Genomic DNA, 21,806 nt, shown 5'->3' on the forward strand with positions numbered 1-21,806 from the left:
GACGTCATTATGACTAAACTGCAGGACCGTCTGCTGGAAGCTAACGTTACCGGCGGTCAGAGCTGTTAGCATGCTAACGTTAGCCGCGTCACGTTTCATGCCGGGCTGAACTTCAGCGAGTCAACAGCAGAAACTTAACAAGAGGTCAAAGGTCAGAGCTCACTGAGTGCCATGAGAGAGAGAGAGAGAGAGAGAGAGAGAGAGTGAGAGTGAGTGAGTTAAGTGAAACGATGGAAGTCTAAACACACTTGTCATCAGATCAATAGTTTTAATGATTATTTAGTAATGGCAGGATTTGTTAATTGTTTCTTGTCAGTACTGTCACTCTCATTTTAATTTGTATTTGAGTATGTTGCTTTGGCAATAAGTAACTTTGTATTTCATGATAATAAAGCTAATTTGAATTTGAAAGAGAGCAGAGAGATAGAGAGAGAGAGAGGTAGAGCGAGGTAGAGAGAGAGAGGTAGAGCAGAGGTAGAGAGAGAGAGAGAGGTAGAGCGAGGTAGAGAGAGAGAGGTAGAGCAGAGGTAGAGAGAGAGAGAGAGGTAGAGCGAGGTAGAGAGGTAGAGCGAGGTAGAGAGAGAGAGGTAGAGCAGAGGTAGAGAGAGAGAGAGAGGTAGAGCGAGGTAGAGAGAGAGAGGTAGAGCAGAGGTAGAGAGAGAGAGAGGTAGAGCGAGGTAGAGAGGTAGAGCAGAGGTAGAGAGAGAGAGAGGTAGAGAGAGGTAGAGCGAGGTAGAGAGAGAGAGAGGTAGAGAGAGGTAGAGCAGAGAGAGAGAGAGAGAGGTAGAGAGAGGTAGAGAGAGGTAGAGAGAGAGGTAGAGCAGAGAGAGAGAGAGAGAGGTAGAGCAGAGGTAGAGAGAGAGAGAGGGAGAGAGAGAGAGGTAGAGCAGAGAGGTAGAGAGAGAGGTAGAGCAGAGGTAGAGCAGAGAGAGAGAGAGCGAGGTAGAGAGAGAGGTAGAGCAGAGGTAGAGCAGAGAGAGAGAGAGAGAGAGAGAGGTAGAGAGAGAGAGAGGTAGAGAGAGGTAGAGAGAGAGGTAGAGCAGAGGTAGAGCAGAGAGAGAGAGAGAGAGGTAGAGCAGAGGTAGAGCAGAGAGAGAGAGAGAGAGAGAGAGGTAGAGAGAGAGAGAGAGAGAGGTAGAGAGAGAGGTAGAGCAGAGGTAGAGCAGAGGTAGAGAGAGAGAGAGAGGTAGAGCAGAGGTAGAGCAGAGAGAGAGAGAGAGAGAGAGGTAGAGAGAGGTAGAGCAGGATGTGTGTGTGCAGCAGGTGAGGCAGCATGAGTGTGCGTCTGCTGCAGCAGTACCAGGACATCAGCCCAGTGACACTGCAGCTGGGGGGGCCGGGGGGGGCGGGGGGGGGGGTGAGCGTGCGGTCCCGGCTGTACTGCGGCTCGGTGGGGGGGCTCGCCGCGCCCGCCGCCGGCCTGGTGGAGGCCTTCCTGGTGGAGGTCTACCGCTGCAGACTGTGCCAGTTCACCTGCGGCCTGAAGACCGGCATCGGCGCCCACCTGGAGGAGGACCACCCCCCCGCCCCCCCGCCCCGCCCGGGGGGGGCAGGGGGGGGCGGCGGCTCTCCTTTCCGTCTGGAGCTGAGCGGCGAGTCGGAGCGGAGCGGCGAGGACTCTCTGGACCGCCTTCCCTTCCTGCTGCACATGTGCAGTGAGCTGCCAGCCAGCCTGAGCTGCAGCACTGACACTGAGCTGCAGGTCGCACACACCTGTGAGGTGAGACAGGTCACACACCTGTGAGGTGAGACAGGTCACACACCTGTGAGGTGAGACAGGTCACACACCTGTGAGGTGAGACAGGTCACACACCTGTGAGGTGAGACAGGTCGCACACCTGTGAGGTGAGACAGGTCGCACACACCTGTGAGGTGAGACAGGTCGCACACCTGTGAGGTGAGACAGGTCGCACACCTGTGAGGTGAGACAGGTCACACACACCTGTGAGGTGAGACAGGTCGCACACCTGTGAGGTGAGACAGGTCACACACCTGTGAGGTGAGACAGGTCGCACACCTGTGAGGTGAGACAGGTCACACACCTGTGAGGTGAGACAGGTCACACACACCTGTGAGGTGAGACAGGTCACACACACCTGTGAGGTGAGACAGGTCACACACCTGTGAGGTGAGACAGGTCACACACACCTGTGAGGTGAGACAGGTCACACACCTGTGAGGTGAGACAGGTCACACACCTGTGAGATGTGGAGTTTGGACTCATTATTAGCAGTGGAACTCGCTGCAGACAGACAGACAGACAGACAGACAGTCTGTCTGTCTGTCTGTCTGTCTGTCTGTCTGTCTGCCTGTCTGTCTGCCTGTCTGTCTGTCTGCCTGTCTGTCTGTCTGCCTGTCTGTCTGTCTGTCTGTCTGCCTGTCTGTCTGTCTGTGGGTCCAACAGCTACAGGATGAACTCCTGCTGTTTTTAATACATTTAAATTAGGGCTGATCGATTTTGAAAAAATATCTAATTGCGATTATTTTGACTGATATTGCGATTGCGATATGATTTGTGATATTAGAGGGAATGATAATTTTTACATCATTATTCTCATTTTCATTGAAAAACGTATTAAAATGATTATGGTGTGATTTTTGTGGGGATCTGTACCAAACAAAGATGTTTTCTTCAGTCTGTAGAATATGATGTGTAGGCCAGGACATCTCTGCAGCACCACAATATTTACTTTGAAATTATTTTGACACATTTCACCTTTAACAAATATTGTGCCTCCTGAGATTTGATAATTGCAGTCGGCCATATTGAGATTTTGATCAAATTTAGATGAATTGTTCCCCAATTTGAATAGAAACCTGGTCAGTCAGGATTCTCCTCGGCTCCACAGCGGAGGAGGAGAAAAGGACTTGCTGCTCTCTGGAGGAAAGATGGAAGCTGAAAGTCTGTTTTGATTCTGATATATTTATATTTTTGAGTAATGCTTCAGTTAACTGAGCTCTGCCCCGCAGGTGAGCACGCTGTTTGAGGAGGAGGAGGAGGAGGAGGAGGAGGAGGAGGAGGAGTCCGCCGTCTTCCCTCTGAAGGGGGGGTCTGTCGATCTGTCCCCCCCCGCCCCCCCCCCCCGCCACCCAGGAGGAGACGGCTCAGTCCGCCCACCTCATGACCCTGGGACTGTGTCGCACCTCCGCCCCCGGGCCTCCCGCCCCCCGGCCGTTCCCGCGCGGCCCGGCGCCCGGCTCCGGGCCGCCGCCCCCCGCCCCGAAGGAGAGCGGGACGGCTCCGGGGGGGCGGAGCCTGCCGTGCCTCCTGTGCCCTCTGACCTTCCCGTCCAGACGGCCTCTGCGCGCCCACCTCAGAGCGCACCGCGCCCGCGGCGGCTTCGCCTGCCCCCGCTGCGGCTGGACGGCCGCCGGCCGGGAGGAGACGGAGCCGCACCGGAGGAGCCGCTGCGGGAGGAAGAGGAGGAGGAAGGAGGAGCAGAAAGAGGAGAAGAAGAAGAAGAAGAAGAAGGCGTCCAGGCCGTTCGGCTGCCCGCTCTGCCTGAGGACGTTCAGGAGCGCCGCGTCGCACGACGCTCACCGACACAAACATGAAGGTCAGACCGCCTCCGTCTGCAGCATCACTGATGATAATAACGATAACGATAATAATAACATTAATATTAATAATAATTCACTCCCATCAGACAGATCCAGGGACAGACTGGGCAGACAGAAAGGCAGCAGTGGACCGGACAGGTAGGAGACAAACTGATAGTGTTTCAATATCTGATATTCAATAACTGGACCATCTTCCTCCAAAACAAAATACTGTTCACTGTTTCCCCAATAATTTTATTTCTGTCAGGGTGGATAAGAAATCCCTGAAATATCACTAAAACATCCCCAAAATGTCTCCAAAATCCCAGAAATATCTCTAAAGTATGTCGAAATTATCTCCAAAATGTCCCCAAAATATATCCAAAATATCTCAGAAATGGGTCAAAAATATCTCCAAAATGTCTACAAAATATAATTAATATCTCCCCAAATGATCTCCAAAATATCTTGAAGCCCTCTGTGGGATCCTGGATGCAAACAGGAAGAAGCTCCATATTGATCTGTGTGTGTCTGTGTGGTAATATTACAATAACCCACACCTCTATGATAATCAGTGTTTCTATAATAATCCATATGTCTATAATGAGGCATGTTTGTGTTGGTTTCCAGTGAAACCAGTAGAGCAGAGTCTGGTTCACTGGAGAGCAGTGGGGGGGGGCGGCGCGGGGCCAGAGGCACGAAGAAGAAAAGAGCAAGAAAGGAGGAAGAAGAAGAAGAAGAAGAAGAAGAAGAAGAAGAAGAAGAGAAGGAGGGAGAGGAGAAGCAGTCTGCGGCCGGAGAGAAGACGGACTTCTGCTGCCCGCTGTGTCACAGGTAACCATGAGGACTCCATTACCCAGAAGCCCCGTGTGCATCGTCTTCTTAGTGTATTCGTGTGTGTGTGTGTGTGTGTGTGTGTGTGTGTGTGTGTGTGTGTGTGTGTGTGTGTGTGTGTTTATTGAAGTGCTGATGTGTCGGTCGGTCGGTCACTACAGGACAAATACGGTTTTACTGCTGCTGTTACTTCTTAAAGGAATATTTCCCTAAATCTGGATGCAGAGAAAAGACTCAGACAGACAGAAGCTGCTGTGTGAGCGACTGAGTTAGAGAAGAAGAAGAAAGGAAGAGCGACTGAGTTAGAGAAGAAGAAGAAAGGAAGAGCGACTGAGTTAGAGAAGAAGAAGAAAGGATGAGCGACTGAGTTAGAGAAGAAGAAGAAAGGAAGAGCGACTGAGTTAGAGAAGAAGAAGAAAGGAAGAGCGACTGAGTTAGAGAAGAAGAAGAAAGGAAGAGCGACTGAGTTAGAGAAGAAGAAGAAAGGAAGAGCGACTGAGTTAGAGAAGAAGAAGAAAGGAAGAGCGACTGAGTTAGAGAAGAAGAAGAAAGGAAGAGCGACTGAGTTAGAGAAGAAGAAGAAAGGATGAGCGACTGAGTTAGAGAAGAAGAAGAAAGGAAGAGCGACTGAGTTAGAGAAGAAGAAGAAAGGAAGAGCGACTGAGTTAGAGAAGAAGAAGAAAGGAAGAGCGACTGAGTTAGAGAAGAAGAAGAAAGGAAGAGCGACTGAGTTAGAGAAGAAGAAGAAAGGAAGAGCGACTGAGTTAAAGTCCCTCTGAGCGTCTCCAGCTTCTGTCCTGTGACGTATTTCCCAGGGAAACAGAATATTTGGGCAGTGTAGAGTTACAAGAGGGATTCAAATCAAATCCTTCACATTTGATTGGACCGCTAAACGGTGGGCGGGGCTTAGAGGTTAGCGCAATAAGGAGCTACAGAGGACTGTCGGCTCCACACACACCAGGCTGAAGAATGATTGACGGGTGGATCTCATGATGTTATTGGTTGAAATCGGTCGGTTCATGCTTACGTAAGCACACGGCATATTTAGTTTTACAGGAAGAAAACATGATTGGATTTTGATATAAGAATACAAAGAAATTGATTTTTTGTATTTTTTTTGGCATATATTGTTAAATAGGTGCACAGTATGACCGGGGATGTGATCTAAAGGGTTAAAAATGCATTTTTCATTTCATCTCGACTTTAGAAGCCGTCGCTTTCTCCTCCGTTGAGTGAAATCCCGTCGGCTGAGACTCCACTTCAGGAGTTTTCAGTGGTGGAACTGGGAAAGTGGGAAAGTGGGAAAGTGGGAAAGTGGGAAAGTGGGAAACTGGGCTGCTTGTCTCCATGAAACAGATCAGAAGACTGAGATGTTTATTTCAGGTTGGGCAACATGTTGCCTTCCCTTCACACTCAGCTCCGTCTCTCTGCCTGTCTGTGGCAGAGCCTTCGGTGCTGATGGGCTGTCACTCGAGACGTGTGACCAATCGGAGAGCGCTGTGGGCGGGACGTCGAGCGAGACTACAGAGTGGAGACTACAGACAGAGACTACAGACAGAGACTACAGACAGAGACTACAGACAGAGACTACAGACAGAGACTACAGAGTGGAGACTACAGACAGAGACTACAGACAGAGAGGCCAAAGAAATTCAGTTCAATACTTTATTGCCATGTCAACAGGAATTGATAGGAATCTGAAGAACAGACACAAAAACACTCACATAAGTAAATAAAATATATAAAGTAAGAACAGCAGTGATCACATTTATACATTCAGACATACATAATATGATAAAGTCCTAAAGTGCTACATTTGTTTTAAAGTGCTTGTTGCTTTGTGCTTTTAAACTGCATTTAAACCTTTTTTTTTTGCCGATCTGAAAAACGATCCGATCCGATCCGACCCGATCCGATCCGATCCGACCCGATCCGACCCGACCCGATCCGATCCGATCCGATCCGACCCGAACTGAGTTCTGTGATCCTGTCAGCGAGCGCCGCTCTGATGTTTCCTCCACAGGAAGTTGTCCACCAAGCTGACCCTGCGGCGCCACATGGGGATCCACCGAGCAGAGAAACCCTTCCACTGCCCCTCCTGCACCTACTGCACCAGACTGAAGGCCTCGCTGCTGCAGCACCTCCGCACACACACCGGTGGGTCAGGGGTCAGAGGTCACACACACACACACACACACACACATCCTCTGAGCTGAGAGTGATGATCTGTGTGTGTGTGTGTGTGTGTGTGTGTGTGTGTGTGTGTGTGTGTGTGTGTGTGCAGGAGAGAAACCCTACAGATGTGCTGAGTGTTCGTACGCCTCCATCGACAGAAGCTCTCTGCTCAGACACTCCAGGACCCACAGCCAGGAGAAACCCTACTGCTGCCAGCTGTGCTGCTACAGCAGGTACACACACACACACACACACACACACACACACAGAGAGACACAGAGACACACACACACACACACACACACACACAATTTACAATTTACAATTTCACATTTGGCAGACGCTTTTATCCAAAGCGACTTACACATGAGATTTTCATACAACACAAGCAAGTTTCTAGATAGGAGAGAACAACGAGAGTAAGTGCTATAGAGCTAAGATCTGGTCCAACAGGACAAAGGTGCTACGAGGCAGTGCTATGAGGTAATGCATAGAGTGCATCAAATTTTTTTTTTTTTTTTTTTTTTTTTTTTTTTTTTTTTTATGAAAGGAGGTATTCGCTGACAAGGAGCTCAGTCTTTGACAAGTTAAGCTGAAGGTGGCGTTCCTTCATCCAAGCCGAGATGTCGGCGAGGCAGGCCGATATCCGCGCCGAGACCGTGGGGTCGTCTGGCGGGAACGACAGGAGGAGCTGGGTATCGTCAGAATATGAATGATAAGAGAAGCCATGTGAGCGGATCACTGCACAGTGAGGTGGTGTATAATGAAAAGAGAAGGGGTCCAAGCACTGACCCTTGAGGTTCCCCTGTGGACAAGTAGTGGGATTTAGACACTTCCCCTCTCCAAGACACTCTGAAGGATCTCCCTGAGAGGCAGGACTCAAACCAGCAGAGGGTAGATCCTGAGAAGCCGAGCTCAGCGAGTGTGGAGAGGAGGATTTGGTGGTTCACCGTGTCAAAGGCGGCCGATAGGTCGAGTAGCAGTAGGACAGAGGACTGACCGGCAGCTCTAGCTGATCGCAGTGTTTCTACTACAGACAAGAGCGCAGTCTGGTAGAGTGTCCTCGTTTGAAGCCGGACTGGTTGGGATCATACAGGCGGTTCTCAGAAAGGAATTCAGAGACTTGATTAAAGACCGCCCGCTCAAGTGTTTTGGAAAGAAAGGTGAGTAGTGAAACCGGCCTGTAATTATCAACCTGAGATGGGTTGAGTGTAGGTTTCTTTAGTAGCGGGGTAACCCGGGCTTGCTTAAAAGCAGTGGGGAACACACCCGCTGAGAGTGAGGAGTTGATGATGAGTTGATGTGTGATGACACACACACACACACACACACACACACACACACACACACACACACACACACACACACAGAGACACACACACACACACACACACACACACACACAGAGACACACACACACACACACACACACACACACACACACACACACACACACAGAGACACAGAGACACACACACACACACACACACACACACACACACAGAGACACACACACACACACACACACACACACACAGAGACACACACACACACACACACACACACACACACACACAGAGACACACACACTCACCCCCCCCCCCCCCTCTGCTGTGTGTTGCAGTATTCAGAAGAAGAGTCTGGACCTTCACGCTCGGCGACATCACACCGGTGAGGCGTTTCCATGCCAACAGTGTCAGTACTCCAGTCCAGACCGCCAGCTGTTGCTGCGCCACATCCGCAAGCACCACGCCTCCTCCCAGCATGCCGCGGGGCAGCGGAGCTCCGCCCCTGCTTCTGATGACAAGACGGGTTAAAACCTGCTACTGGTTTCTACTGGAGCTGAGGGTCCAACACGGTCTCTACTGGTTTCTACTGGAGCTGAGAGTCCAACACGGTCTCTACTGGTTTCTACTGGAGCTGAGGGTCCAACACGGTCTCTACTGGTTTCTACTGGAGCTGAGAGTCCATCACAGTCTCTACTGGTTTCTACTGGTTTCTACTGGAGCTGAGAGTCCAACACGGTCTCTACTGGTTTCTACTTGAGCTGAGAGTCCAACACGGTCTCTACTGGTTTCTACTGGAGCTGACAGTCCAACACAGTCTCTACTGGCTTCTACTGGAGCTGAGAGTCCAACACAGTCTCTACTGGTTTCTACTGGTTTCTACTGGAGCTGACAGTTCAACACAGTCTCTACTGGTTTCTACTGGAGCTGACAGTCCAACACAGTCTCTACTGGTTTCTACTGGTTTCTATTGGAGCTGAGAGTCCAACACAGTCTCTACTGGTTTCTACTGGTTTCTACTGGAGCTGACAGTCCAACACGGTCTGGTCTGTACTGGTTAGCTGTTTCTTCTGGTCCGGTTGCCATGGCAACAGGGCAGCAGAGCAACACAGACATCTTTTTCACCAATAACTTGTTCCAGTTCCTCCTGCCAGGCATGCTGGGAGATGTAGTCCCTCCAGCTGAGAACTGTGTGTGTGTGTGTGTGTGTGTGTGTGTGTGTGTGTGTGTGTGTGTGTGTGTGTGTGTGTGTGTGTGTGTGTGTGTGTGTGTGTGTGTGTGTGTATCAGGTCTCTGGGCTTCATACTGATAACTGAATAAAATGTTTTTACTGCCAAAATCTGAATAAAACATAATTTGTTTACTGAACATCATTATTCATCTTCATCTTGCTTGTCGGCACCTGGTTTGTTTTTTCAGCTTCCGGTCATCATGCTGAACCGGTCTGAACCGGATTAACCAGCAGGACAGCAGATCCCACCCACAATCCTCCACAAGCTGATTAGCCCACCTTCAGGGCTAAAAATAACCTGGGAGGGGAGGGGGAGGGGGAGGGGGGAAAGGGGGGGGGGGGGGGGGGGGGTCCAGCCTGTTTGTGAGAAGCCTCTGAAGCAGACTCCTGGAAAACTCTTCACACTAAATCATATCATTGAAACCAAGGCCTTGAAAAGTCTTGAATCCACTTAAAGGTGAAGCACTGAGGACATTATAATTATTCTAATGAGCATGGTAATAAACACTGTAAACAATGAGGAGGCTTGAAACTGAATGTAAAGCTCTGATGTTGGATTATAATCTGCTTTCCTCTGGTGGCTCAGTCTGAACCCGGTCTGCAGGAGTCAAGAGTCAGATGGACCTGAGCTGCTGAAAGCTGGTCCAGTCTGACAGACAGTCAGAAGACCAGAAGACCAGAAGACCAGAGGAGGAGGATCATCATCATCATCATCACCATCTGAACTTCTCCTGCCCGTCTGTCAGGACTGTCCGGGGGCAGCGGGGCGGTGTGGGAGACCCTGTGAGGTCAGACCCTGTGAGGCCAGACCCTGTGAGGCCAGACCCTGTGAGGCCAGACCCTGTGAGGCCAGACCCTGTGAGGTCAGACTCTGTGAGGTCAGACCCTGTGAGGTCAGACCCTGTGAGGCCAGACCCTGTGAGGTCAGACCCTGTGAGGTCAGACCCTGTGAGGCCAGACCCTGTGAGGCCAGACCCTGTGAGGCCAGACCCTGTGAGGCCAGACCCTGTGAGGTCAGACTCTGTGAGGTCAGACCCTGTGAGGTCAGACCCTGTGAGGCCAGACCCTGTGAGGTCAGACCCTGTGAGGTCAGACTCTGTGAGGTCAGACCCTGTGAGGCCAGACCCTGTGAGGCCAGACCCTGTGAGGTCAGACCCTGTGAGGTCAGACTCTGTGAGGTCAGACCCTGTGAGGCCAGACCCTGTGAGGTCAGACGTGAGGTCAGACCCTGTGAGGTCAGACTCTGTGAGGTCAGACCCTGTGAGGCCAGACCCTGTGAGGCCAGACCCTGTGAGGTCAGACCCTGTGAGGTCAGACCCTGACCCCGCCTCCAGACTCTGTTACTGCTGCAGCATTAGATCTTACTGAGCAGCTGACTTCCACAGTAGTAGCTTAAGTAGTAGTATGTATGTATTGTATGTATATATGTAGTAGTAGTATTTAGTACTACTCGTAGTACTACTAGACTCTGTCACCGGTCTCTCTCCAGGACTGCAGGTGGATCAGGCTGCAGATCCTGAAGTCAGACTGCAGCAGGTGGAGCGACTGCTGAGGAGAACCAGCAAGGCTCTAATGTATAATATACTGTATTATATATAATATATAATATATACTATATACCTTACTGTATAACATATAATATACTGTATTATATATAATATATAATATATACTATATACCTTACTGTATAACATATAATATACTGTAGAGTATACATAAGGCTGCTGAGAAGCGGTTCTGATGTACAGCAGTGAGTCCACATCACTTTTTATCTTTATAATGGAGAGAAAGCAGAACAGGAAGACCAGACAGGAAGACCGGACCATCACACAGGAAGACCAGACAGGAAGACCGGACTATCACACAGGAAGACCAGACAGGAAGACCGGACTATCACACAGGAAGACCAGACAGGAAGACCGGACCATCACACAGGAAGACCTCAGTGAAGCGGAGCTGCTCTTCCAGAGCCCGGTCACTGTATCAGGTCTGTACCCACTATCAGGTTTTTGATGTTTATGATGTTGATCCTTGTAACACCGCATTATGTAATAACACCGCATTATGTAATAACACCGCATTATGTAATAACACCACATTATGTAATACACAGCCTGAACGCAATATGTAATAAATTTCCCCACATTTTTGTAAAAAATTATTTCATATTGCGGTGGTTATTACAAAATGCAGGAGTTGCACTTTTTTATGATGAAAATGTAATAATGTGGTGCATTATGTAATAACCAACCAAAATGGATGTCTTCGTTCCTAAAAATCGTTATAACATTATAACAACAATGTTTATTTGATGCATTCTAGCATGAATCAGACTGACTCAAAATTCATTTTAAAAAGATATTATTAGTTCAGTAGATTAATATCTTTCACTGGTCAAAACTACATGAAGTGTCTCTGTGTTCCTCAGCTTCATACAAACATTATACATAATGCACTGTATTATTATGTTTTCATCATAAAAAAGTGTAACTCCTGCATTTTGTAATAACCACCACAATATATAATAATTTATTACAAAATGTGGGGAAATTTATTACATATTGCGTTCAAGCTGTGTATTACAAAATGCAGGTGTTATTACATAATGCGGTGTTATTACATAATGCGGTGTTATTCACATCAACTCCTCACTCTCAGCGGGTGTGTTCCCCACTGCTTTTAAACAAGCCCGGGTTACCCCGCTACTAAAGAAACCTACACTCAACCCATCTCAGGTTGATAATTACAGGCCGGTTTCACTACTCACCTTTCTTTCCAAAACACTTGAGCGGGCGGTCTTTAATCAAGTCTCTGAATTCCTTTCTGAGAACAACCTGTATGATCCCAACCAGTCTGGCTTCAAACGCGGACACTCTACCGAGACTGCGCTCTTGTCTGTAGTAGAAACACTGCGATCAGCTAGAGCTGCCGGTCAGTCCTCTGTCCTGCTGCTACTTGACCTATCGGCCGCCTTTGACACGGTGAACCACCAAATCCTCCTCTCCACACTCGCTGAGCTCGGCTTCTCAGGATCTACCCTCTGCTGGTTTGAGTCCTGCCTCTCAGGGAGATCCTTCAGAGTGTCTTGGAGAGGGGAAGTGTCTAAATCCCACTACTTGTCCACAGGGGAACCTCAAGGGTCAGTGCTTGGACCCCTTCTCTTTTCATTATACACCACCTCACTGGGTGCAGTGATCCGCTCACATGGCTTCTCTTATCATTCATATTCTGACGATACCCAGCTCCTCCTGTCGTTCCCGCCAGACGACCCCACGGTCTCGGCGCGGATATCGGCATGCCTCGCCGACATCTGGGCTTGGATGAAGGAACGCCACCTTCAGCTTAACTTGTCAAAGACTGAGCTCCTTGTCATCCCAGCCAGTCCCTCTATACAACAACAAATCAGTATCCAGCTCGAATCAACTGAGCTCATACCCACAAAGTCTGCCAGAAACTTGGGTGTCATGATTGATGACCAGCTAACCTTCAAGGAGCATGTGACTTCTGTTGCTCGGTCATGCCGATTTGCTCTATACAATATCAGGAAGATCAGACCCTACCTGTCTGAGCATGCAGCACAACTCCTGGTACAGGCTCTTGTAATATCACGCCTTGACTACTGCAACTCCTTACTGGCAGGGCTCCCGGCCTGTACTTTCAAACCTCTGCAGATGATCCAGAACGCGGCGGCGCGTCTGGTCTTCAACCCCAAAAGAGCACATGTCACTCCGCTATTCATCTCCCTCCACTGGCTCCCAGTTGCTGCCCGCATCAAGTTCAAGTCCTTGATGCTCGCCTACAAAACAATAACCAAAACGGCTCCGACCTACCTGAACTCCCTCATTCAGGTCTATGCTCCCTCCCGCTCACTACGCTCTGCCATGGAGCGGCGCCTGGTGCTGCCACCTCAGCAAGGCCCTAAGTCTCTAGCCAGACTCTTCTCTTCTGTGGTTCCCCGGTGGTGGAACGAGTTACCAAACTCCATTTGATCCGCAGAATCCCTCTCTATCCTTAAGAAAAGGCTAAAGACCCAGCTCTTTAGCGAATACCTCCTTTCATAAAAAAAAATAAAAAATAAAAAATAAAAAAATAAAAATAAAAAAAAATAAAAATAAAATTTTTTTTGATGCACTCTACGCATTACCTCATAGCACTACCTTGTAGCACTCCCTCGTAGCACCTATGTCCTGTTGGACCAGAACTTAGCTCTATAGCACTTACTCTCGTTGTTCTCTCCTATCTAGAAACTTGCTTGTGTTGTATGCAAATCTCATGTGTAAGTCGCTTTGGATAAAAGCGTCTGCCAAATGTGAAATTGTAATTGTTATTACATAATGCGGTGTTATTACATAATGCGGTGTTATTACATAATGTGGTGTTACAGTCCTGAAGGAGGAGCCTGTCTTTCTTCCTCTGGTTGGTCAGGCTGGTGTTCAGCAGTCAAACCTACTAAAGCTACTTTTTAAATTCATGTGAGTAGATTTTTACACCGGTACTTTTACTTCTATGTCAGCGAACCTTCAGCCGAGCAGGACCTTCATCCTCTTTCTGCTGAGTCTTCCTTTCATATTAAAGCTGTCTGCTGTGTGGAGGCAGCAGTGCCACAGCGCCTCCCTGTGGATTTAAAATGTACTGCAGCTGTTAAACTGCCTACATGCTGTTAGTTTGAACAACATGAGGGAAGAAGAGGGAACCTGCTGTCATATCAAAACTTCTGGCTGTTGGAAGTTGCATTTGCACTTTCTGGAGCAGAGCCTGGATTAATAAATGCCATGAGAAGAGGTTTCTGTTTCTGTGTTCTGGTGTTCAGCAGTGCAGGTTCCCTCCGGTCCCTCTTCAGTCTGCCGATTGGATCCGACCATCGAACCCGCAGCAGCTTCCTTTGGTTTGAAACGACACAAAGGCTCCTGTCAACAGCTTGCTGAGTATCCACAAAACTATTTCAGTTCTGTCATGACAGTATAGTGTCTGTCTCACTGAACTTGGACTTTAATACAAAGCTGAACCTGATTTATTTTACAGCTAAACTGAACATCGTGTTAGTTTAGACACATTTTACTGTAGTTTGGTGGAAGTTAAAACCGTACAAGCTAACTTCATGTTGTTTAGACGGTTGACTGCTGAGATTACAAGATACATTTTTGTATAAAATTCAAGAAGATCCAGATCTTAAAGAGAAAGTTTCCTATTTTAGCATCACTCCCTTCCATCGAAGTCTTTCAGTCTGAAATATTTGCAGTGACTCTGCAGAAACTAGTTTACTGAAGTCCTTTACAGTCAGAGCTGATAACTGATGTGCTTACACACATTTTTTATTGTTATCACACAGTTTTTGTACTCATGTTTTATACATGTATATTTATATGTAGTGATTCATTTTTATATATATAGTGAAAAAGTGAGTCAACCAGTGATATAATTCATGAATTAAATCTTTAAAAAAAAGAGGGGTACACTTTAATACTCAGGTTCACACACACACACACACACACACACACACACACACACACACACACACACAGTCTAACTTGTCTGTCTGAACAGAGATCATGAGGTCCGATGGATTCTGCCTGGCAACACTGAGACTGTCATGTTCCACACCCAGTCACCTGACTCTGTGGGGGGGGGGGGGGGGGGGTGAGCTGTCAATCAATGTGTCAATCATTCTCCTCCATAAAGTTGCTTCTTTAACACTGTGAGTATAAAACTATTATCCTAAATTGTTATCATTAAGATTTATGTAAAAACACTAAAAATGGTTTATCTGTAAACTGGTCTACATACTGTACATGTAAACCAGTTTTGGGGCTTTTATGCAGATCTGAGTCCTGCTGTAACGTCAGACAGGCCTCCTGTGCTTTGGAACAGTTTAGTTGCAGTAACATCATGTCTGTAAAACATACCGAGTCGTTACTGAAGAGACTTAAAGCTGCTGGTCAGAGATAGACTCGGAGTAGAACTCAGTATGTTGCTGTAAGTTTGTCAGTAAAACAAGGAGCGCCACCCAGTGACAGAATCTGTTACTGCAACTGAACAGTGTTCCAGAAGCACAGAAGGCTTATTTCTGTCTCACACATCAGCTGAGGGAAACATGATGTTGAAACATGTTGCAGCAGATGCAGAACTATAACGTGTGTGTTTGTGTTTTGGTCCCCCCCCCCCCCCCGACTGAAATGAAGAGACAAAATAATTCACCATCACACCAGTGGAGCGTCTGAAGAAATAATATAATGTCAAATACACATCTGTCACATGGTTCAACTCATCAGAGGCAAAACAAAACCCAATATGAGATTCAAGGTGGATGACGGATGAATAAACGTCTGTCAGGGCTGAACAATTAATCAAAATTTTATCGAAATCTCAATATGGCCGACTGCAATTATCAAATCACAGGAGGCGCAATATTTGTTAAAGGTGAAATGTGTCAAAATAATTTTAAAGTAAATATTGTGGTGCTGCAGAGATGTCCTGGCCTACACATCATATTCTACAGACTGAAGAAAACATCTTTGTTTGGTACAGATCCCCGCAAAAATCACACCATAATCATTTTAATACGTTTTTCAATGAAAATGAGAATAATGATGTAAAAAATTATCATTCCCTCTAATATCGCAAATCATATCGCAATCGCAATATCAGTCAAAATAATCGCAATTAGATATTTTTTCAAAATCGTTCAGCCCTAACGTCTGTCCTGCGGTTGGTTGCCTGTTGTCATGGCAACGGTCTGCTCTGCTCTTCGTTCTCACCTTGCCGCTGCATTGATCGACTGATCGGTCAGAAAGCTCTCTAGTGATCGATTCCCTAAGCATTATGGGAACAAAAAGTTGCTTTCTGGCTGAATGACGTCGGTTCTGACGCAGGAAGAGGAACCGGTTGTTCTGGTCAATATGTCTGCTCTACATAACCAACCAATAAACTCACACTGATGGACAGTTTTAACACTGCTTAGATCTTATTAATAATAATAAACTTTATTTCTACAGCAATTTCTGGCGCTTTTCCTACTTTAAAATTCTTTAATAAGATAATAAAAATTACATCAATTTAAAAAGGGTTAGAGACAACTAAAACAGCCAAATATAAAAGCTTGTCTATAAAAAATGTTTTTAACTGAACTGGGATAACAGGTGGAGTAACATGACCATATAAAGTTTGGAAACCTATTTATGCGCAACTCTAACATGCAACATTTAGATGTTCCCATCCTCCATGTTCTCAACATGAGATTCATTTGTAGGTTTTACAGTTTCATCACCAACCAGCTGGAGGAACATGGAGAACTGTGTTAGTGAATAAAGTGTAAATGTGTGTGAAGCAGCTGAGTCAGCTTGTTGTGGTGTGGCTGTAGATCCATTCAGTAACGTTCTCAGTAAAAGTGAATAGTGTGATAAGGTGGATTTGTTTCCAGATGTAGGTTACTGTGACACAGTAAACTGTCTTGTCTTTAGCCCTAGTCTCTACTCCAAAACATGAAGAGTTGGAGCTTGAGAAGAGTCAGCTCAGTTAACCTGAACAAACTGTTAGCTAGCTAACTAGCCAGCAAACACACTGATGTTAATGTGAACATGCTAACGCTAGCTGCTACGTTAGCTAGTGTGCTAATCAGGTTTGTTTTTTTTAAAGATTTATTTCTGGCATTTTATGCTTTATTAGACAGTTACAGTGAGAGAGAGACAGGAAGGTATGGGAGAGAGAGTGAGGGGAGAACATGCAGCAAAGGACCGGAGGCCAGATTCGAACCCAGGTCACTGCGGGAAGGACTGAGCCTTATGGTACGCACCCGACTCAGTGAGCCACCAGGGCGCCCCGCTAATCAGATTTGTTAACAAGATAGTGATGGTTAGCTGACCAGATGGCCTGCTAGAAACACAGTCAGCTGTTCACAGAGCTGAGGACCTCCAACATGGCCGCCAGAGGGGGGGATACTTCACCTGAAAACCTATATTTGTCAAATTATCAGTTTCTGTGTATAATGTGTCACTCTGCCAGGTGAAGCTATCATTTGGGTCTGCAGGTTGTGTCCTACAAACCATAGCTGTTACATTTAGCTAGCCTGTTGGTCATGATGAGTTTATCTTTCCACTGTGATCTCATTAGCTTTGCATCAAGATAAAGCAAGTGGAAAAAAACTGAACCGCAAGATCAGTCAAGATCCAAACGATGAACTCAGAAGAAGAACAATGTTACTCGAACCAGGATACTTCTGAATTGCAATAACAGAACATTAACAGGTAGACCTGTAGGTTTATCTGCAATAAGTAGGTCAGTGGTGCTTTCCTCTGTACTGCATCACATGTTGATTTTTCAGTGGGCAGAATGGAAGTAGAGCAGTCTGAGGTCTGCTCAATACCGGCCCTGAATTTATCGATCGGCCCGCTATATAGCGGGACAGTCGAGTTCACAGAGGAAACAGACCGAGTTTAGCTTCGGTCTCCTCTCTGGTTTCAGTCGACAACAAAGAGCTTGTGGCAGACAAACGAGTCGCTGCTGTCGGCACAACTTCATCCGTCAGCCGGTTTAAAGAGAAGGTGTCGAGTTTCTGTGAGATGAATCACCATCCGACCAGGAAGGCGGCTTTCTGCCCGCCAGGAGACCGCAACTGCACTGTTTTCCTGAACGACCATCAGCACGCCAGGACGTCGAAGCTCCTCCACCTGCCCCGCCACGGTCCCACCCACAGCGCTCACCTGGAGCCTCCGCGCCTCTTCCCCACGGTGGACGTCCCTCACCACGCTCACTACATCATCGGCTCGGTCATCCTCGTGGTGGGCGTCACGGGGATGCTGGGAAACGCCTTGGTCATCTACGTCTTCTGTCGCAGCCGCACTCTGCGCACACCCAGCAACCTCTTGGTCGTCAACCTGGCCTTCGCCGACTTCCTCATGTCCCTCACCCAATCGCCTGTCTTCTTCATCGCCAGTCTGCACCGGCGCTGGGTGTTCGGAGAGCTCGCCTGCGAGCTGTACGCCTTCTGCGGTGCGCTCTTCGGTATCTGCTCCATGATGACCCTGACAGCCATCGCGGCGGATCGGTGCCTGGTCATCACGCGTCCGCTGGTCCTGCTGGGCGGGATGAGTCGCCGGCGAGTTACGGCGGTGCTAATGTCCGTCTGGCTCTACTCTCTGAGCTGGAGCTTGCCTCCCTTCTTCGGCTGGAGCGCCTACGTCCCTGAAGGCCTCCAGACCTCCTGCAGCTGGGACTACATGAGCTTCACCTCTGCTGTACGCGCCTACACCATCCTCTTATTCACTTTTGTCTTCTTCATCCCTCTGGGCGTGATCGGTGGCTGCTACCTTGCCATATTTCGTGCCGTCCGGCGGGCGGGTCGAGAGGTCGAACGGCTCGACTGCGGAGAAACCCACAAGGCGTACGAGCGTCTTCGCGGCGAGTGGCGACTGGCCAAAGTGGCTCTGGGAGTGATCCTGCTGTTCATCTTCTCCTGGTCGCCTTACTCGGCGGTGGCACTAACAGCCACCGCAGGCTACGCAAACCTGCTCACTCCCTACATGAACTCAGTTCCTGCTGTCATCGCCAAGGCCTCTGCTATTCACAACCCCATCATCTACGCCATCACGCACCCCAAATACCGGGCCGCTATCGGCCGCTACGTGCCGACGCTGCGCCGGTTGCTGCGAGTTCAGGAGAAGGACCTGCGCTCCTCCAGCTCCAGCAGCGCCTCTTCTCGGCGGCCCACCCTGACCAGCCAGTGCTCCCTGGGAGTCGGGATGGGCGCCGGGTCTCGAGCCAACGGCCGCTGGGGGAAGAGCCGACTCTCCTCGGCCTCGGACAGCGAGTCCTGCTGGACGGAGAGCGAAGCCGACGGCTCCAGTGTCGGATCGATGCCCTTCAGCCGCCGGGTGTCCACCGACATCTCCCCCGACACCGCCCTCCCCGGCCAGCAGCTCGGTCTGCCGTCCGGACAGAAAGGCCCGACGCCTGACGACACCAAGACCTCCGTCAGCACCCGGCCTGCGGGACCGGACTCCGATTCCCCTGATGGGGGCGCTGTGGCTGAAGGCAAAGCTCTGCTGCTGCCTCTGTAACTGATACCTGGATAAACCTTCCCATGTGCATGCACTGCTAAAATGTTATGTTGTTGATGATTGATGATTTTGAAGTTTTTGCTTTTATTTAGATCTATATTATTGATTTATGTATATCACTAGGAGCCAATTGATCAACCATAGGCATAAAGCAATAATGTAAAGGAGATTGCAGTGTATAGCCTAGCTATGGGATGTGTCACCTAACAGGCTGAATCCAGATCAGTAAAATGTTTCTCTGCTGTCTAGGCCTTGACTTTTCAATAAAGGTACAAATAAATGAATCTGTTTGGACCTCATGCTTTCTATATCACAGCTTCAGGCTCTTGTTAAGCAGGATTCTCAATATCAGTAACAGTAGGCCTATTATTTATTTATTAATTTCCTTCCTCACTACTGTGAGTTTGCTGTATAGCTGTGGATTTCTTCATCTCTTCATTATCCTTGTTAGCTACAGCAGTCTGTCTCAGCAGATTAAGCTCTAATCCTCTGCTCCATCCAGCTGGACTCTGCTGTGGCTGCACATCGATCAGACATGTCAAACACAAAGAATAACCTCCTATTTACAGGTATGTAATGAATTATACATTACCAGTTTGTAGTGAGAGGCACAGTAGTGACATCAAGTTATCTGTGTCACCTGCTGAGTTATTGGCTGATTAGTATCATTTAGTATCGTCCGATTAGGTCCGATTAGTATGGGACCTAATTAAGTCCGTTAGTAAGGAGCTCCGCTGATTCTGTAGCAGTGGAATAACAAGCAGAATGAGAATAATTATTTATTATTATTTATTTATGATGCGCTTTTCATTAAGCAAAGCAGAAAGTGCCACAGGAAAATAAAGTGAACGCTTGTGTGTTTGTGTTCAGTCCTGCTGAGTCTGGCTGCAGCGTCGGCCTTCGTGGAGGAACTGGACGAGACGTAAGTCTGCCGGGAAGAGGCGCAGGCTCCCTACAGCCAGGCCTGCTGTCAGCACCAGTGTGTCAAACCATTCACTATATAACCCGTTTAAATAGAATTCACACACTTCTCTGTCAATTCACTGTGAGTCAGCTGTAGCCTTTCTGGGTGTTTTCAGTCTGATCTGTTTTACAGCTTTATGGAAATGAAGGGACCAGAAGAAATATGGCTGATCAAAGTATGTGCACCTTTATTTAATGCAAAGTTATTATTGCTGCTATTAGAGCCAATCCTTTCCGTGATAGAAATTATGTGAGAACATTTGACTAGAATTTGTTTTTCTCAATTAATTAGACAAATATCTCCAAACTAAGGTTCACGCTCTCAAAACAGTTAACAGCCACTGAAACAGACTTATTTTGCAAAACAGCCCGGTTCCATTATAAAATGAAGTGCAGCTTTCTTTTCAGATCACATCTTTATAGAAACCAAACACTGACATCAAAACTACCAACGCCATCTGTTAGATCATTCATCTGTATCCACACAGCAATAATGACGAAACACGTTTATCAGAAAGTTCCTCAGTCCTGTTTTCCTTCACAGTGAGAAAAATGTCTTTTCCCCGCAATGTTAGAGATCCAGATAAGTAAAATCTAATATTTCACAGCTTCATTACACAGGTTTGTCAATTTTGGCAATGTCATATCTGACATTTTCGCGTTTTCTATGTGTGACACAGTAAGCAGGTAGAAGTGCTGATGAACATGATGATATTTACAGTTTAGCTGTGTGAAACTTTTTGAGAGCATCAAGTTAGACTGGAGAGTTTTGTGAAGCGTTTGGAAAAACGATTTATGTACTTTTGTATTTTGCGTGAAAACAATGAAATGTGCAGTTTTGCTAAATGATCAAGGGGTTTAGAAGGTGTGTTAACTGTTATGTCATCTCATGTTAGATTATATGTTACATCAAGTCATGTTGTATGTTATATGCTGTCATGTCATACCATGTTTGTCAACCTTTATTTATTCAGGTAAAATCCGATTGAGATCAAGATCTCATTTGCAAGAGAGACCTGAATTACATAAAAAAACTCAAAAAACTAACAAAGTTTCATAAAATTAACAATTAAAAAAATAAAAAATAATAAAACAATTAAATAAATAAAATGTAATAAAACAATCATGTAATAAAAGCATTTAAAAATGTAAAAGAGAAAAACAGACCTCTGGTTTAAAACTATATTCGGCTCTAGAAAGACTTAAGATCTTGTTTCTAAATTGGCCAAAGAGAATCAGAGAATCTAATTTTAAAATATGCTGTAGCTCAGTCCATGTATGTGGAGCACAAAACCTAAAAGCACTTTTGCTGAGTGCAGAATTAGTTCGGGGAACCTGGAGTGTCACCAGATCATTGGAGTCCAGTCCAATAACGGAGTTAAAATGGTATTTTACCAATGAGGGCTTTTAGATAAACAAATACCAGTGAGAAGACCAGCCAGCCTTTTGGTAGAGGATACAGTGATGGGTGTCAATAATATGTTATTTTATGTCATGTCATGTTTTATTTCATGTCATGTTATTTTGTCATGTCATGTTTTATTTCATGTCATGTTTTATTTCATGTCATGTTTTATGTCATGTCATGTTATTTTGTCATGTCATGTTTTATGTCATGTCATGTTTTATTTCATGTCATGTTTTATGTCATGTCATGTTTTATGTCATGTCATGTTCTGTAGTTCTACGCCCCCTGGTGTTCGTTCTGTAAGCAGCTGGATCCGG

At 47.0% G+C, this 21,806-nt stretch overlaps 3 protein-coding genes across 3 annotated transcripts in view; all 3 read left to right on the forward strand.

The window, feature by feature from the left end:
* Nucleotides 1–1,273: 1,273 nt before the first annotated feature.
* LOC139653892 (zinc finger protein 260) lies at nucleotides 1,274–9,165 on the forward strand. The gene is made up of 7 exons (XM_071530899.1): nucleotides 1,274–1,720; nucleotides 3,095–3,557; nucleotides 3,648–3,699; nucleotides 4,171–4,374; nucleotides 6,398–6,531; nucleotides 6,659–6,782; nucleotides 8,174–9,165. The coding sequence occupies exons 1-7, from the start codon at nucleotides 1,274–1,276 to the stop codon at nucleotides 8,364–8,366; spliced, it is 1,617 nt and encodes a 538-aa protein (XP_071387000.1). The 3' UTR covers nucleotides 8,367–9,165.
* An 8,456-nt stretch (nucleotides 9,166–17,621) lies between these two features.
* On the forward strand, nucleotides 17,622–19,118 carry opn4.1 (opsin 4.1). Its single transcript, XM_071530900.1, has one exon. The coding sequence runs from the start codon at nucleotides 17,622–17,624 to the stop codon at nucleotides 19,116–19,118; it is 1,497 nt and encodes a 498-aa protein (XP_071387001.1).
* A 535-nt stretch (nucleotides 19,119–19,653) lies between these two features.
* Nucleotides 19,654–21,806, forward strand: part of LOC139653894 (protein disulfide-isomerase tmx3a-like) — a 10,673-nt gene continuing 8,520 nt past the window's right edge. Inside the window, exons 1-4 of the mRNA XM_071530901.1 lie at nucleotides 19,654–19,687; nucleotides 19,989–20,040; nucleotides 20,215–20,257; nucleotides 21,764–21,806. The exon at nucleotides 21,764–21,806 is cut by the window's right edge and continues 81 nt beyond it. Coding sequence (XP_071387002.1) covers nucleotides 19,654–19,687; nucleotides 19,989–20,040; nucleotides 20,215–20,257; nucleotides 21,764–21,806 — 172 coding nt within the window. The remainder of the gene's footprint in view (nucleotides 19,688–19,988; nucleotides 20,041–20,214; nucleotides 20,258–21,763) is intronic.

This window comes from Centroberyx affinis, unplaced genomic scaffold, assembly GCF_046629955.1.
Source record: "Centroberyx affinis isolate AG114_WGS23_722 - 3 ecotype Tasmania unplaced genomic scaffold, CSIRO-AGI_Caff_v1 ptg001998l_1, whole genome shotgun sequence".
NCBI lineage: Eukaryota > Metazoa > Chordata > Actinopteri > Beryciformes > Berycidae > Centroberyx > Centroberyx affinis.